This window comes from Lepus europaeus, chromosome 19, assembly GCF_033115175.1.
Source record: "Lepus europaeus isolate LE1 chromosome 19, mLepTim1.pri, whole genome shotgun sequence".
Taxonomy (NCBI): Eukaryota; Metazoa; Chordata; class Mammalia; order Lagomorpha; family Leporidae; genus Lepus; species Lepus europaeus.
Window position 1 is genome coordinate 16,390,796 of NC_084845.1, and position 17,405 is coordinate 16,408,200.

The window sequence follows — 17,405 nt, forward strand, 5'->3', positions numbered from 1 at the left end:
GCTTTCCCAGGCTATTAGCAGGCAACTGGATCAGGAATGGAGCAGCCGGGACTTGAACCGGTACTGCAGAAGGGGCCCCACATAGTTCTTTCATAGTAAGCCCTAGAAGCTTCTTCCTGGTCTCCCACGTGGGTGCAGGTGCCCAAGCACTTGGGCCATCCTCCACTGCTTTCCCAGGCTATTAGCAGGGAACTGGATCAGGAGTGGAGCAGCCGGGACTTGAACCAGTACTGCAGAAGGGGCCCCACATAGTTCTTTCATAGTAAGACTCTCCACTAAGGTTCTGAAGACCCCTACAATAATCCTGATTAACAGGGAGGAAATTTACACGCGCCATGGGGCCAGTGCTGTGGCGCAGTGGGTTAAACCACTGCCTGCAATGCCAGCATCCCATTGAGTGCCAGTTCGAGTACCAGCTGCTCCACTTCTCATCCAGCTCTGTGGTGTTCGCTGCTGGGAAAAACAGCCCAAGTATTTGGCTTCCATGTGAGATGGAGTTCCAGGCTCCTGGCTTTAGCCTGGCCCAGCCCTGGCCGGTCTGGCCATTTGGAGAGTGAACCAGTGGATAGAAGATCTCACTCAGTAACTCTGACTTTCAAGTAAATAAAATAAATCTTCAAAAAACAAAAAAAAAAACCCTTATACGTGGAAATGGCCAAGGGAAAGGACAGCAGGGTGTGCAACTGCAGAGGCAGGAAAATCCCAAAACTTAGAGCACCAACACTGGTCCTGTTGGCCTGGATCCAATGACCTGTGAAGGCCAAGAGTAAGAAAACCATCCAAAAAAAAAAAAAAAAAAAAAAAAGGGCAGGGCATGATCAGGCACCAGTGTGGGGTGGTGTCAGTGCAGTGGCATCTTTGGGAATTCAGTGTTATTTTACGTTCTGAACAAATGCTAAACCCATGACACCTGTCAGCGGGCAAACGGCTGGGTCCCGGGCTCAGGATGCCTGGGATCCTGGAAGCGCTACACCGGGAATCCTGGAGCTGCTGGAAGCGTCAGGTGCAGCCGCGAGGCGGTGGAGGCTGGGTGAGGGCCAGATCAGGGCACACCCGACGGGCAGGCCAGTTCGGACGCGCAGGGAGAGCCCCGTCCCCCGCTCACTGCAGCGCGTGGCGCGCACAGCCCCCAACAAGAGACGGTCTGAAGACCGGAACCCGAGGCACGGGTCTGGCAGCCCAGGGACGGGGTCTGTCCTGGGCCCCGGAGAGGCCGTCCGCAGGAGGGCGGGGGCGGGCCGCCCCGGGGATGCTGAGTCACGCAGCCTCAGCCCGGCCAGGAGACCACACCTCCGCGCGCCCCGCGGGGCTCCAGGCGCGGGAGCAGCTCACGAACCCGGGGCCCGGGCCGGCCTACGTGCAGCGAAGGCGGGCGCTGCGGAGCGCTGCGCACGCGTCTGCGTGTAGGCAGGCACGTCCGGGGTGGGCGGAGCGCGCGCTTGTGCGCATGTCTCTGCGCAGGGCCGGGGACGGTAGCGAGGAAACCTCTGCGGCCGCACGTCTGGGATGGAGGCGTTAGCGCTCGTGCGCATGCACCACGGGGCGGCGGCCGTGCGCATGCGCCATCCAGAAGTCGTGTGTGGTGGGACCCTGGCGCGTGTAGGAACTTGGTGCCCTGGAGCACATAGCTGTCCTGAAGACTACACTTACTGAAGGGCTACGTACGTACTCGCAGCCCTACTTGCAGCTCCTAATGTCAGTCCTTTGCTTGCCAGGTACAGGCTGGTTTAGTCCGGCATATGCCTTTTTACGTTTAGTTCTTTTTCGCTAGTAGAACTTGCCAATTCTGGCCACAGCGACACCTTCCATCTACCCCGGTTGCTAGGCAGTAGTCCGGGGTGGTCAGCCCTCACGCTGCACTCGTGGCCGTGAACAGGCCCAGCTCCCTGCTCTCTCTGGGCCTTCATCCCGACGAGAGGGGCAGATGCTAACGGATTCCAGGGTGGTGGGAGTGTTAAGGGCTGTGAGAGGCAAAAGCCAGGTTGCAAGGCGGGCTCTGGCTTGAGACCTGGTGGAGGGGGCGAGCAGCTGTGGGGGGACCTGAGGTTGTGAAGGGAGAAGCCCGGTGAGGACCGGGTGATGGCAGTGGAGACACAAGAACGTGGAATTCGGGTGGGCTTGGAGGTACGTTTATAGGCCTTGCTGGTTAACCGAGTAACGAAAGGAACAATCTAGAATGTCCTCCAGGTTAGCCTGCACAACAGCTGGGAGGACGGATGGGCAGTGGTATTCTTCCAAGGGTGGGGAAGATGGGGTCGTGTTGCCCAAGTTTCAAGGCCTGGCTGCGTCTTCTTTGCAGTCCTGGCTCCTAGGGACGATTTGGCCCCTTCTGTGTCCTCTGGGCCCACATGACAGACTCAGTCTCGACACTAGCCACATCCACAGGCCTGGGCACAGCCAGCTGCCCCTGTGGGGCTGCGAGGCCAGCCTTGGGCGTCACTTCCGGCGGCTTGCCCGGGGATGAGCTGCTTGTTGCTGGGGCAGCCAGTCAGCTGTCCACCGGGAGGGGTTTATTTCCTGTGTCCGGATCAGGGAACAAGTCACAACCCAGACCACGTCGTGCACCATGGGCCGCCCCTCACAGGCCCTTGCTTGGTATGTGGCGGTCCCCAAGCTGGAAGCGCCACTCTAGCTAGCCCTCAGGTGGGAAAGGAGGCTCACAAGCCTCACAGACACCTGGGCTGCCTAAGCGTCCTCCATCTCCGACAGCCCGGCTCCAAGGAGCCTCCGGGAGCTCAGGTGCACCGTGCATTCTGCTTCCATCCCCTCTCACCAGGAACACAGGCAGCACTCTAGCTCCACCACTGCTGTGAAAGCAAAGCCAGTGAACAGCGCTGGGTGCCTGTGTTACACAGAACAGATCTGACCCCCCCGGCCCCCACCCCCGCTAGCTTTAATATTAACTCCAGTGTATCCCCTGGCGCTCTCCTGCGACGTGGCTGTTACTAAGCAGTCTTGTTGTGAGGTGCATTTCAAAGGCTCAACTCGAGGGCACCTCAGCACACAGAAGCCAGAGTGGTATTTCCACCTGTGGTTATACCCTAAGGCTCACTCCCCTATCACCCACCCTCCAGTTGGGGTTCCATCATAGTTTTCCTTCTGCTTGGCACGATGGCATCACCAAGCGAGCCAGGTTCTTCTTACCCCTCTGCTGCAGGCTGCTGGGGGAGCATGTGGGTCATGGCATCCATACTTGGTGGGCTGTGGGTGTTGCAGACCCCAACCCAAACAGTATACATCCTTTCAGGAGACGGCCTCCTCGACACTACGTCATCTTCACTTGTGCAGGGGCCTAAACCAGCTGCAGCCTTAGGGAAGCCAACAAGAGAGCTGCGGTTGGTCACTGTTTGCTGCCCATCCACTGCAGCCCCTCCTCATACCCACAGTGGTCCTTCTCCTTGCCAGACCTCAGAAATCGGAGGGTGATCTAAAAGCCAACTCATGTGCAGCTTTCCAAAGTGATAAGCCAGCCATGGATTCTAATGGTGTCTGCTGCAGTTCATTGTAAACAAAGATACAAAGTATTATTAAATGTATATTTTTAATAAAGCCAATAGTTATTTTACTTATAGGAGCTTTAAAAGTAAGATACAAAATGTAGAGTTCCAGTTTGGAAGCATTATAACTATTCACACTGTGTCCTGCTGATGCCCGAGCAAGGCAGCCACACCCGGCCATGCAAAGGACACACACACTCACACACGCACACACATGCGCACTGGCGAGACCCCTCTGCCGAGCGCAGCACCTGGAATTACCAGTGTTCAGAGCAAGTGGTGCTGGGAACACAGCACCTACATGGAGACCACACAAATAGCTTCACACAGTCTCACAGCCCATGGAGATGCAATTACAAAATGTCAAACTGGAAAGTGACAATTAGCAATGCCACCTGCACTGGGGCCTCAGGACTGATTTCTGTCCAGGGTGAGGTCTTTGGGGAGGCACTATTAAAACAAGAGTACGTCAGTATAATAGAACTTGGAATACAGGGTACTATGGACACATTATTGAAGAAAAAACTATCTTACAAGAAGAACAGCCACAAACGACTTTAACAGACTGCGTACACTGTGACAGCTAACACAACAGACGAGAGCCACGCAGGGTCGGTGCAAAGCACGTGCCTGAAAGAGTCTATGTACAAAAGAGTTCTCTGTAAACATGGTGAGGTGAATGTTCAGAACCCACGGTGAAAGGATCATAGGAACAGGCAGCAATGGCATCCCCACATAGCACAAAAGACAACACTCGAGGCCTGGAAACAGCCTAACAACACAGTACTAAAAAGTCAGGTGGCTGGGCTCAGACACCCTAAGGGTCCTCTATAATTAGTGTGTGTGTATGTGTGTACGTACATACATACATACATATATATATATTTATTCTTTTTGGTATTTTTAAATATAAATTTACTTATATCTGTAGAAAAATGAGAACATAAATGTGTTATTACAATCTTTGCTGGAAAAGCTTATATGGAGTTAGAAAGAATAAACCATTTATTAGTAGTTAACATATATTAAAATGGTTTAATGATTTAAGAAAATATAAAAAAAATATTAATACTGTCAAACTTTCATACCAGAAAATATTATGGATTTTTCTCAATTAGATTTTTTCAAAGATGAAATATGAAAAATTTAAATAAGTTTTATATAAAGAACTTTCTGTAACCTCAATTAATATACAGTGGGATATCTACTCTATATAGATATATTTATTATTTCTCAATTTAAGCACCATTCAATTCTTCTGGATCCATTCTGGCTGGAAAATATCCCTAAATCCACAGGATGTTATCTATTTAATGGCACATAGCAACTGAAAATGAGGCAGAGTTTTATTTTTTTTTTAAAGACAAGACTAAACTGATTCCTGTCTACACTGAGCCAGCTCACAAATGCTGCCAGTGCAGGCATCTGCACAGCACTGCTCTGCCCTCATCCTGGAGGTCCCTGTCGATGCCTCTGGCCACATGCAGGGTCTGAGAGCAGCCAGCTGGCTCACTTCCAGGATCATCAGGAAATGCCTCCAATCCTTTTCTGAAAATCTGGTAAAGGCTGCACCCCTACGGTGGCAAGGAGCTGGTCACCCTCAGAAAACCCAGGTGATTGCTTCTGGTCACAAATATTCTAAACTTTGCCCTTTTTGTGGAAGCTTAAATAAAGATAGTGTTGAACAAACTCCAGCCAGTGTATCTGTCATCTTAAATTATTCAATGTATTTTAGGCAGGAGATGTTTTAACTAAAAAACTAAAGGAAAAATAGCTAGAAAATACAGTGATTGGTGTGGTCATCACAACTTGTTAAAGAGAGGGTCTCAGAACATGGTCAGTTTGCTCCCAGCCTTCAGTCCTGGTGCCTTCCCACACACAGTGGGACTAAAATCTTAGAGCTGTGTTTCTCAGAGTGTGGCCCAAGGCTGCTTACATCAGAATCCCCTGAGGTGCTTACTGAGCCTGCAGATGCTCCGGCATCCCCCTGAGGGCCAGAAACCGTCTGCAGCTGGCTCTCCGGACGTCTGATGCCTCCAAAGTCTGTGAAGCCAGGTTTTAAAGGTTTGGAGCTGCCAAACATCCCCATCCCCAAGAAACCACCCCTGGGACAGGAGTGCACTGGTCCTCTGGGGAGCTGGTGTCAGCGAGTCGCCCTGGGGTGGGGATATTCACCCCCACAACCTGGGAAGGCATTCAGACTGGCCCTGGTCAGTACTGGGGCAAGTAGGCCGGCCTGCGCTCAGCCTTCCCAGGGAAGGCCTTGAAGCCCTTGGGTGCCGCCTTGTGCGCTGGTGGGGGCGGGGGCTGCGGTGGCGTCTGCACGTAGCTGAAGGAGGCGGCACTGCAGTCGCTGGTGGCAGCCCACACTGGCGACTGTAGCATCTGCATGGTGTCATTCCACTGGCTGCCGGGGCTGGCGACGGCATAGAGCGGTGTGCTCGGGCTGGGCAGCGTGCTGGGCAGTGGGGAAGGGTGCTGCCACGGTGCTTTGGGCGGCCACGTTTTGGTTTTGTTTTCCTGAGACACAGAAGAAGGTTTGTAAGTGGCATTCCTGATGTATCTTTTCCCGCCTCCCTGGGCCTCTGTCCCTTGCTCCTGGCTAGGAGGCAAGGTGAGAACCCCAGTCCTGTCCAGGACAGCAGTGGTCTCCACCTACACTGTCCAACACAGCAGCCATCTGCCATGTATGGCTGGTGCAGCTGAGCAACTGAAATTTTATTTGTGCTTAACTCAAACAGCCACATGCAGCGAGTGGCTGTTGTACTGGCCATTGCAGCCCTGAAGAGTCCCCTCCGTGTGGCTCTGAGTCAGCCAGACAGTGTTCACTCAGATGAATCATGAGAATATAAAGCTATTCACCACAAAGAAGCCCCCGGGCTCTGAGGCCCCCTTCACACTGAGGTTCTGCAGTCGTGCCCACAGTCTGCACCCACGGGGCCAGCCCACGTACCTGGCTCATGTCCTCCACTGTGGTGAGGAGAGGCGGCGAGGGCAGCGTGCTGGTTTCCTGCTCTCCGCTGCTGTGTTTCCTGAAAGAACCAAGAGCTCAGAGCACTGATTCCCCGCCTTCCTGCTCAGCTTCTCTTCAGGGGACAGACATTCTTGCTGCCTGGCTCCAGTGTCTCCAGGTCTGGTTCTAGCTACGAGAGGGAGACCCTGGATCCACTGTATTCAGGATAAGGGGTCAGCAATAAATGGGGCATTCCTGCAAGTTGGCACAGGCAGGTGGGGTGGGAGGCACCTGCGTCCACCAGGTTTGGCTTTCTGTTCACTTAGTCACAAAGTAATGGTGTTACCATGCACTGCGGATATGCGACTCAAAGACAAAAGCCTGTTGATTTTACTGACACCAACGGGTTTGTGGGGCAACAGTGGAGGAGAAAGGCAGGAAGCAGAGGACAGGCTCAGCATCTCTTACGCAGATGGCAGTTTCCGCAAAGGCGGCGCAAGGGGCCTTCTGAGATGTCTGCTTGGTTGCAGTCTACAATGAAGTCAAACTCCTCGCTGGCCTCAACCTGCCACTCCTGCAAATGTCCCACACCCCTGCCACACAGCATCCTTGATCCCTCTCTTCCCAGCATCCCACTGCCCCTTCTCCACCAGGAGCTCCCCCACATCGTTCAGCCCCTGCTCATCAGAAGACTCTCAACTACCCTTCTGAAAACAAACCCTGCCTGTCCCCGCCTAGCCTACCTGACTTTTGTTCATGGACCCGACCCAATCTGCTCTTGTTTATCTCCCATCCCTCACTGGAATGCAAGTTCCACATGGACAAGGGTTTGTCTTGTTTGCCTTTGGACCACCAGGGCCACCAAATGAATGAATGAATGAATGAATGAGTGAACTTCTGAGCCTCAGTTTCCCTACCATGTAAGGGGAGGGATGTTAAACAGTACTTAGAAGGTGGTTGTTAAGGACTGAATTGTGTCTAATTTCCCCTCGCCCCTTGCAATTAAAACGCTGAAACCCTAACCTCCTATACCCCAAATTGTGCCTATATAGAGACACAGGAGCTTTAAAGATATGATTATATTTGAACTCATTAGGCTGGACCCTAAGTCACTATGACTCACAGAAGCAGCTTAAGACACAGGCACACACACAGGCATGACCTCGTGAAGACACAAGAAAACAGCTGTCTACAAAGCCCTGGAGAGGGGCTGCAGGAGAAACCAATCCTATCCACATCTCAATCTCAGATGCCTGGCTTCCCGGACTGTGAGAAAATGCTTGCTGTTTAAGCCCCCAAGCTATGGTACTTGTTATGGCAGCCCTAACACACACATACAGCGATTGTGAGGCACTCAGCCCAAACCCCGGCATCCAGGAAGCACCCAACTTGTGTTAATGATCACCATGATCTCCAGCACCACCATCACCACAGTGTGTCCTACTAAGACATCCTTCTGTCTTCACCACCCACTCCCTACCACTTATCCACTGAAGCCTGACCCTGGCCTCCCTTTCCACACCACAGCACGACTTCTGGGGTCTAGAGGCCCCTGCACGTGCTCCAGTCCTGCCCAGTGCACTGTCTGCCACCTCTGGGCTCCGTTTCCCCATGCTCACAGCAGTATCTCCAGTTCTCTTTACCCAATTTCTTCTCATTTCAAGACCCATTATTTTTCTCAACTTTGAAATATTCTGCAGAGGTCATTTTATCTAGTAGCACCTTTGACAAAGAAGCTGAGGGGAGACCTTTGTCCAAACTGCAGAACCTGCTGACGAGTCCAGATCAGAACTTGGTTGTCCTGGCTCTTCTTCTCCCACAGAAGGGGCTGCCTCCTACAAGGCAGGGCCAGCACCAGCAGACCCTGTCTCCCAAATCTGCCCTCACTTGCCATAATAATTCTGGTTACCAGAACACTGCTCTGCTAGCAAAAACTTAACCCAACATTAAGTGACATGGTACCAGCTCTTCCTCATAGAAAACACATTCTGAAGGTGTTCAGAGGCCTGGAGCCAGGCAGTCCTGAAAGTTCCCCCACCTTTCCACCCCAAGATGGGCTGGGAGGGATGCGGTTCCTGTGGCCTTCCCAGAGGAGTAAACTGTGGGTCACACCCACATGTCCCTTTCTCCTCTCTTCAATTTAAAAATCCCGTCACAGGGCAGGCGTTGGGCACAGCAGTTCAAATCCTGGCTCTGCTTCTCATCCAGCTTCCTGGTAACGTACACCCTAGGAAGGCAGATGATAGCTGAAGTACTTGGGTCCCTGACACACATGTGGAAGACCTGGATTGAGCTCCTGGATCCTACCTGGCCCAGTCCTGGCTGTTGCAGGCATTTGGTAACTGAACCAGTGGTTAGAAGATGTTTGCCTGTCTGACTTTCAAATAAAATGAAAATAAATAAAATAAATAAAAATTACAAAAAAAATCTCTTCATACCTTCTCTGCTTGACAGCAGCAACGAGGTCAGGCCCTGAAAACATGGAGAACAAGCTGTCGCCATTGGCTGAGGACGTCTCATCGCTCGAACTGGCAGAGTCTCCCTGAGCACCAGACCAGCCGCTGTGCAGGCCATCCCTGAAAGCCAAAGAGACAAGTTGGTACTGGGCCTCCTACAGCCAGTCCTCAACAGAGCCGCGGCCTCCAGCCCGACAAGAGCAGTCCGTTCCCTGTACTCATCTCATGACCACACAAAGGTCTCTTGTGTTTTCCTTTAAAAAATGTGAGGTTTTCTTTCTTTCCCTTATTTCAAAATAATACAGATCTATCACTTTCTTTTATTCCTCTCAGAAGCCTATACTTTCAATATGAAATTTATCTTAGAGAAAACAAAAAAATTGAGATGGTCTCTAGCTGCCCAAGCAGCAATATGGGGACATGAGAAATCCACAGGTGTCATTAGGATCCAAACCCACAGTTCTTTCAACACGCTGGAGTAAGAACCTAGAACTTTGCTTGTGGTAGGCTGTGAGAGCATTCCCCAAACCACAGAGCCCTGCTCATGGCAGTATAAAGATGGTGGTAAACATGCTACTACCTCACAAACGCCATCAAGTAAGCTCCTGTTCCAGGGCAAGACGGTCATGAATTTATACCAAAGGCGTATTCACAGAGACACATCACCTCATCTGGCACCCTAGTCTAGTCACCACACTGTGACCCCACATGGGGGCTTGGATTGAACTGCCTGACAAGAATGCACAGAGGCCGAGGAGGTAGCCTTCCCACCAGGCTCCACGGGGGCAAACCCAGCTCCCACCTTTGGCTTTACTGTTGCACCTGCACTCACCCTTCTGTGAAGAACTCTGGGAAGGGCCAGGTTCGATGGGCATCATCCATGGGAGGCCAGTGGCCCCGGGGGTGGCCTGGACGGCGACCATGCTGGGCTTGCCGCTTCTGCTGCATTGCCTGGCTCACTCCAGCCACGTAGCGTGCAAACTCTGGGTCTGAGCCCACTGTGTTGAGACAGAGGGACAAACAAGGCTTGCATCCACATTGGCCTGTTTGTGCTTCTCTCTCTACCCTCTGAGGATGTGCTGTTTGTGCACAAAGCAAAGTCATGAGCTGCCAGGCTTGTGCCACACAGAGCTGCTGGCGGCCTATGCTTGGTACCCTGCTATGGGGAGATGGGGTTCTCAGCACATAGGTCTGAAGATGGGACATGATGTGAGCAGAGACTGTCAGGATGGGCTACAGGACAAAGGCAGGCTGACTGTGAAAAAGAAAAAAGGTTTGATTTATCCACAACTACTTTAAAGACAAATACTATTTAAAGTTTTCAATGTCTTGGTGCTAAGTACTTACACAGCCTATACCCATCAATTTAGAAAATCAATGATGACTTTGGTCAGCTGGATAGCCTGAAAGTTATCTGAGCATCAGGGTCAACCAGAGAGAGGACACGTGTGATTCTCAACTGAGCCAAACTCTGATCCAGTATTTACCTGGATATTAGACAGCAGACTCACCCATTCAGTCTGAAGATAGTAAGAGTGCCAAAGAATTAGAAGAAATTCCAAGTCAATTAAGAGGTGGCTAGAAACATACAGAGCTGATGTGCAGGATAGTACAAGTGGGAGAAAAAACCCACAGATGGTATTTACAGAAACTGCCAGACAAAACGACACAGCAGGAAAGCATCTCTGGAGCACAATTAAATGTGATTCAGCAGCGCACACTTTTGGCTTCCAACCAGGAAAGACGTGGGGGCACTATTCCATAATCAGCTTGTTCTTATGGCTCTGTCACAGGACCACTGCGTGAGGCCATGTGATCTGTGCACTGAACAGAATACCCTCACTAGTAGGAGCAGAGATCAAGGCCTTAATCTCAGGCAGTCAAGTCATGCCCCAGGGGCCATGTCTGCCAGTCCAGAGGGGTGGTGTTCTTTTTTTTTTTTTTTTTTGACAGGCAGAGTTAGACAGTGAGAGAGAGAGAGACAGAGAGAAAGGTCTTCCTTTGCCATTGGTTAACCCCTCAATGGCTGCTATGGCCTGCGCACTGTGCCGATCTGAAGCCAGAAGCCCGGTGCTTCCTCCTGGTCTCCCATGTGGGTGCAGGGCCCAAGGACCTGGGCCATCCTCCACTGCACTCCCGGGCCACAGCAGAGAGCTGGACTGGAAGAGGAGCAACTGGGACAGAATCCGGCGCCTCAACCGGGACTAGAACCTGGTGTGCCGGCGCCGCAGGCGGAGGATTAGCCTAGTGAGCCATGGCGCTGGCCTTGAGGGGTGGTGTTCTAACTGCTCCTCCTGAAGAAGGCACCTTCTCTAGTCCACCTGCCCAGAGAAGTGCCCTACCTTCGTTTGCACACCAAGCCATGCGGACTTCATGCAGACTTTTTTGGTTAAAAAAACCATAGAGACCAGGAGCCAGTGTGGTGGTGCTGCAGGATAAGCAGCTGCTACCTGCAGTGCCGGCATCCCATACTGGAACGCCAGCTCAAGTCTGTTTTTCCATTTCCAAACTAGCACCTGCTAATCCACCTGGGAAAGCAGTGGAAGATGTTACCTGCACGGGATACCTGGATGAAGTTTTTGGCTCTTGGTTTTGGCCAGGCTGAGCCCAGGCTGTTACAGGCATACTGGGAAATGAACTAGTGGATGGAACGCTCTGTTTCTCTCTCCTTCTCTCCTGCCTTTCAAATAAGTAAATAAATAAATCTTTTTTTAAAAAGATTTAAAAAATACAAGCAGTAGGAGGAATTTTTAACAAGGCAAAAGAAAATATTTTCTTCCCGGCCGGCGCCGCGGCTCACTAGGCTAATCCTCCGCCTTGCAGCGCCAGCACACCGGGTTCTAGTCCCGGTCAGGGCACCGATCCTGTCCCGGTTGCCCCTCTTCCAGGCCAGCTCTCTGCTGTGGCCAGGGAGTGCAGTGGAGGATGGCCCAAGTCCTTGGGCCCTGCACCCCATGGGAGACCAGGAGAAGCACCTGGCTCCTGCCATCAGAACAGCGCGGTGCGCTGGCCGCAGCGCGTCTACCGTGGCGGCCATTGGAGGGTGAACCAATGGCAAAAAGGAAGACCTTTCTCTCTGTCTCTCTCTACTGTCCACTCTGCCTGTCAAAAAAAAAAAAAAAAAAAAAAGAAAATATTTTCTTCCTATATTAATAAATGTTGGGATGTTTAGCAAGGAATCACCTCTTCTGGTGGTTACTTACTTAAACAAATATTTGTATATTTATTCACAATATTTCACATGCCTCTTGTGGGTGGAAATTTTCCACTTGTGTGTGCCTTTTGCTAAATGACAGAAAAAAGTCTCCAGCTATCTACCTTACCTGACTCTCAAACTCTAGAAGCCTTTTGAGAGGGTTGTTTTTTCTGATTCTAATACCAGCAAAGACATGTGATATATATATATATATATACACACATATATATATTATGTATACATATATATGCCTATATCTATGAATGTATGCATTTAAGGTCATTTACTTGACAAGCAAAGAGACAGAAAGGGACACACAGAGAGAAAGCAAGCTATCGCTAACTGGTTTACTCCTCAAGTGCTTACAGATGACAGGCTGGACTGAGGTTTGGCTGGGGTGAAAGCCAGAAGCCTGGAATTCAATGCAGATCAGCCACATGAGTAGCAGGAACCTACAGTAGAGTTGTCACCTCTGCTTCCCTGAGTCTGCATTGGCAGGAAGCTGGAGTCAGGCGCCAAAGCCAGAAATTTAACCCAGGAGCTCAGATGTGGTATGAAGAGATCTTAATTATTAGGCTAAACACCTGCTCCCGTTCTGCTCACTTTTAATCAGGTTCTTTATAAATTGGCTCATCTACTGTATTGATCTACAAAAGATCTTTTTTTTTTTTTTTTTTTTTTTTTTTTTTTTTGACAGGCAGAGTGGACAGTGAGAGAGAGAGACAGAGAGAAAGGTCTTCCTTTTGCCGTTGGTTCACCCTCCAATGGCCGCCGCGGTAGCGCGCTGCGGCCGGCGCACCGCGCTGTTCCGATGGCAGGAGCCAGGTGCTTCTCCTGGTCTCCCATGGGGTGCAGAGCCCAAACACTTGGGCCATCCTCCACTGCACTCCCTGGCCACAGCAGAGAGCTGGCCTGGAAGAGGGGCAACCGGGTACAAAAGATCTTTTAGATGTATTTATAATAGGGAGGTTAAGACTCCATTCATGGCGGTGGCATCCCATATATGTACTGTTTCTAGTCCGGGCTGCTCCACTTCCGATACAACTCTCTGCTAATGGCCTGGGAAAGCAGTGGAAGATGGCCTAAGTACTTGGTCCCTTGCAACCCACATGGGAGACTCAGAAGCAGCTCCTGGCTTCTGGCTTTGGATTGATTCAGCTCCAGCCATTGCGGCCATTTGAGAAGTGAACAAGCGGATGGAAGACTGACTCTGTCTCACCCTCTATCTGTAACTTTGCCTCTCAGATCAATAAATCTTTAAAAAATTAAACATTATCTTACTGATCTTCAAAAACAGTCAGAAAATAGTTCCTGCCTGTCTCTGACCTTCTCAACCTCTGCTTCCAACTCTCATTAGATTGGGTCTGTACTTGCTTCCAGTAAGGTTGTAGCACACAGGCCTCATGAAATCCTCAGTGATTATATCTTACATTGAAACAGGGCGAGGAGGTCTCACATACCTGCAGGATCGAAAGGGAGAATCTCTCCCAACATTCCAAAGACTCCATCACTTTGGTCACGGTTGGGCCAGGTGTTATTTCTAGGTCCCTGTGGCTTCTGTCCCAAAACTTCTGACATTACATTATCCATATAGCTGCTCACCAGACCCAAGCTGTACAAGTCAGAACTGAGATCAGATATGCCAGGCCACTGGCCAAGAGGAGACAGACCTGGTCCAACGGGCTGTGCTGGCTGCTGAGAAGAGCCATGTACCCATTTCCCAGGAGCCCGAGGCTGGGGTGGGGGCTGCTGTGTTCCAATGGGTTGGAGCAGGTGTTGGTAGTATTGAACCTGGGGTTGTTGCTGCTTTGGGGACTGCTGCTGAGGTGCCAGTCCTGGCTGGGGTGTCAGAGGTGTATGTGCTCCAGCCTGGGGTGGCCGTGGTGCAGGGGGCACTGGCAGTGATGACGGCTGTGGCTGCATGGGTCCTGCCTTCTGCTCCGTTACCATGGCTGTGGCAGCAGAATTACGCCTTGTCACCAGTGGAGAACCTTGATGTGACTGGCCCATGTTAAAGCCCGAGAGAAAATCTATCACCTCTTGCATTTCCTGATCGGTTGGTAAGTTCATACCCTTCTCATCCTTGCCATCATCCCCATGCAGGAAGTTCTCATGCCTCTCCATGAGAAAACCATTGGCCATTGGATTACTGGAATTCGGAGCCGACTGTGATGGGTCTGTAGTCCTAGGGAAGTTACCAATGTTCAAAATGCTTTGTAACCTTGTATCAATATTACTGGGCATTTTGGCCTTCTCTTCTGAACACCCAGCTATGAAGATGTTTTTGGAAGGGGTACTTGGGATGGAATAATTTGTGTTGCTGCTTGAGCTGGTACATGAAGCTTTCTTGGTGAACCGGGATGTAAGTTTAGAGAATGTCTTCTGCAAGCCACCTGGAGGTTTGTTTCCATTTCCAGAAGGCAAGTCAGCTTGATTCCCAAAATCACAGATTTCCCTTTGGAGCTGGATCTGTATGCAAGGTAAAGCTTGTTCCCTATTTAGACAGAAGTATGTTTACAGAGGGGGGAAAAGACAAACATACACATTGGAGAATGAAATGCACCTCTTTTTAAGAAAGACTTTGAAAAAACAAAGATCTCTTATTTTATAGATAAATACTTAGAAATGAATGCCCTAAGGACTGTCAAAGTGTCTGAGACATGGCTGTGAAAACCGTAACATCCAGGTTCTGGCCCGAGGATTCAGACTGAGTGAATCTCTACGTGTAGCACAGGAAGACAAAGCATGCGTCCAGTGAGGAGGCCAGGAGCTCTGTGTATGGAGCATAGGGACTGAGAGCCAGGCTGATCCAATACAGGGAAGATGCAATAACCCATGAGGCATGGGGTCAGGGAGGGTTTGGGGATAGCAAACCCATGGCTGCTTCCAAAGTTTTCTGAGCACTGCTCCTGTAGCCCTCTAGACAGAAAGGGCACGGGACAGCAGCTGAGGCAGGAGATGGCCGGTGTGACCCTGAAGAAGTCACTTTACTGTTCAGCACCCCCAGGTGCTTACAGGCAGGAGAAGAGACATATAAAGATGTCTAAGGTCCCTACCAGTTCTAAAATTAACAATTCACCCGGAGGTCATTTTGGAACCGTCAGCTATATGAATACATTTCATGAATGATATGTTTTCTAGACATTTCTGTTTTTAGTTCATAAGAAGGTTATAAGTTGGGTTAAAAGTCCTCTGAGTGGATTTATTCTCAAATGATAAAACCAATGAATGTGAAAATGTAAACAAATTGGGGAACCTGGGTAAAAGGCATTTAGTTCTTTGTACTATTCTTATAACTTTTCTGCAGATTTAAAATTATTCTAAAATAAAAAGGTACAAAATGCCTTATTTATCCATGCCTTAATTACACGATCAGTGTAAGCACACAGAAATTATATGCAGTCAAGTGCAGACCACCTGCACACCAGGGCAAGAGGCTGAGGGGTACACCGACCTCCCTGTTCTCCAGCGGTTTAGGTCCAGCACAGCAGTGTAGAGCACGTCCACCAGCCCCAGCGTCTTCTCAGGGTCGAGGCTTCTCTGCAGCAGGGACATGGTGGCAGGGTCTTCTTTCAGGCACCTGGGCATAAATCAAATTAGTTTTGGCTGCCCTTCTTTGCAAAGATGTTTAAACAGGTCTCACAGAAAAGGTTACAACTGAGTCCAGTGTCATGGGGGCAGCTGTTTAAAGCCACTGCTTATGATACCAGCATCCATGAGTGCCTGTTTGAGTCCTGGCTGCTCCACTTCTGAGCCAGCTCCCTGTTAACACACCCGGGAAAGCAGTGCAAGATGCTCCAAGTGTTTGGGCCTCTGCCACCCACACAGGAAACCTGGAAGCAGTTTCAAGGCTCCTGGCTTCACTCTGGCCCAGCCCCAGCCATTGAGGCCATTGAGGCTGAGTCAGCAGATGGAAGATCTCCGTCTCTCCTGTTAGGCAGAGTTAGAGGGAGAGAAGAGACACTTCAGAGATCTTCCATCCGCTGGTTCACTGCCCAATGGCTACAATGGCTGGGGCTGGGCCAAGTGGAAGCCAAGACCCAGGAGTTCCATCCAGATCTCCCATATGGGTAGCAGGGGACCTAGTACTTAGGCCATATTCTGCTGCTTTCCTAGGTGCATTAGCAGGGAGCTGGATTGGAAGTAGAGTAGTCAGGACCTGAATCGATACTCATATGAGATGTCAGTGTTACAGGTAGTAGCATAACCACAACACCAGCCCCAAAATAAATCTTAAAAAAAAAGTAAACAAAAAAAGGCTACAACTTACATACTTTGGGCACCCAATAAAAATTCAATAATTATCAAAAAAATTTAGAGAACAGGGCTTAACATGGGCACCTGCTATTCTTTAGGAGAAGGAAGCAATAGGGCCCATTGGAGTCCTCCGACAAGAAATACAGATGTTTCTTAACTTATGATGGAGATATGTCCTAATAAACCCATACTAAGCTGACAATATCCTAAGTCAAAAATGCATTTAATACATCTAACTTACCAACCATCGCAGTTCATCCAAGTTTGCCTTAAATGGGCTCAGCGTATATGTATTAGGCTACAGTTGGGCAAATATCTAATACACAAAATGCATTCTAAGAAAATGCTGAGCATCTCATGTAATATTGTACTGGAACTGAAAAACAGAACGACTGTATGAACAGACTTCTGCAACACCCTATAACTGAGCAGTCTTAAGTTGAACCACTGTAAGTCAGGGACCATCTGTATATATTTGGTCCCTGCCTCCAATTCCTGACACAGAGCTCCTAAAACCTTAACTTCCATGGTGATGGGGGGGACAGGAGCATCTTTTGTTCTGATATTTGGTCTTTGATCCCAGTCCCTGACACAGAGCTCCAAAGGCCCTCAGAATTTCCTGGGTGATTGGTGTATCTTCTGTGCTGCTGAGACTATCTGTGTGGAGCTAAAGATAGCCTAAGAGCAAACCAGGACTAAAACCTTGGGACTTTTACCCTCTGGAGATGGGAGAAGAGTTCTGACTGAGTTTACAACCAATTATACCTACACGAAGCAGCTGCCATAAAAATTCCTAAATTAGAGGGTTCACAGAACCCCCAGGGTGGTGAACACATTGAAATGCTGGGGGGGGGGGGGTGCTCCTGCAGGGTGAACGGAACCTTTGGCCTCTCCCAGCATCCCTTGCTCTGTATGCCTCTTCAGCTGGCTGCTCACCTGCATCTATGCTAACAGCCTTTAAAATAAATCAGTAAATGTAAATAAATCTTTCCTTGAGTTCTGTGAGCCATTATAGCAAATTGCCAAACCTGAGGGGTGGATTATGA

At 50.0% G+C, this 17,405-nt stretch overlaps 1 protein-coding gene across 7 annotated transcripts in view; it reads right to left on the minus strand.

Annotated features, from left to right (window-relative positions):
- Positions 1-3,543: 3,543 nt before the first annotated feature.
- GARRE1 (granule associated Rac and RHOG effector 1) overlaps positions 3,544-17,405 on the minus strand; it is a 98,600-nt gene continuing 84,738 nt past the window's right edge. For all 7 annotated transcript variants that reach the window (XM_062177357.1, XM_062177361.1, XM_062177356.1 and 4 more), the window contains 6 exons: positions 15,557-15,682; positions 13,563-14,596; positions 9,739-9,904; positions 8,889-9,026; positions 6,451-6,529; positions 3,544-6,017 (listed from right to left, as the gene is read on the minus strand). In XM_062177357.1, coding sequence (XP_062033341.1) covers positions 5,709-6,017; positions 6,451-6,529; positions 8,889-9,026; positions 9,739-9,904; positions 13,563-14,596; positions 15,557-15,682 — 1,852 coding nt within the window. In that variant the 3' untranslated portion in view covers positions 3,544-5,708. The remainder of the gene's footprint in view (positions 6,018-6,450; positions 6,530-8,888; positions 9,027-9,738; positions 9,905-13,562; positions 14,597-15,556; positions 15,683-17,405) is intronic.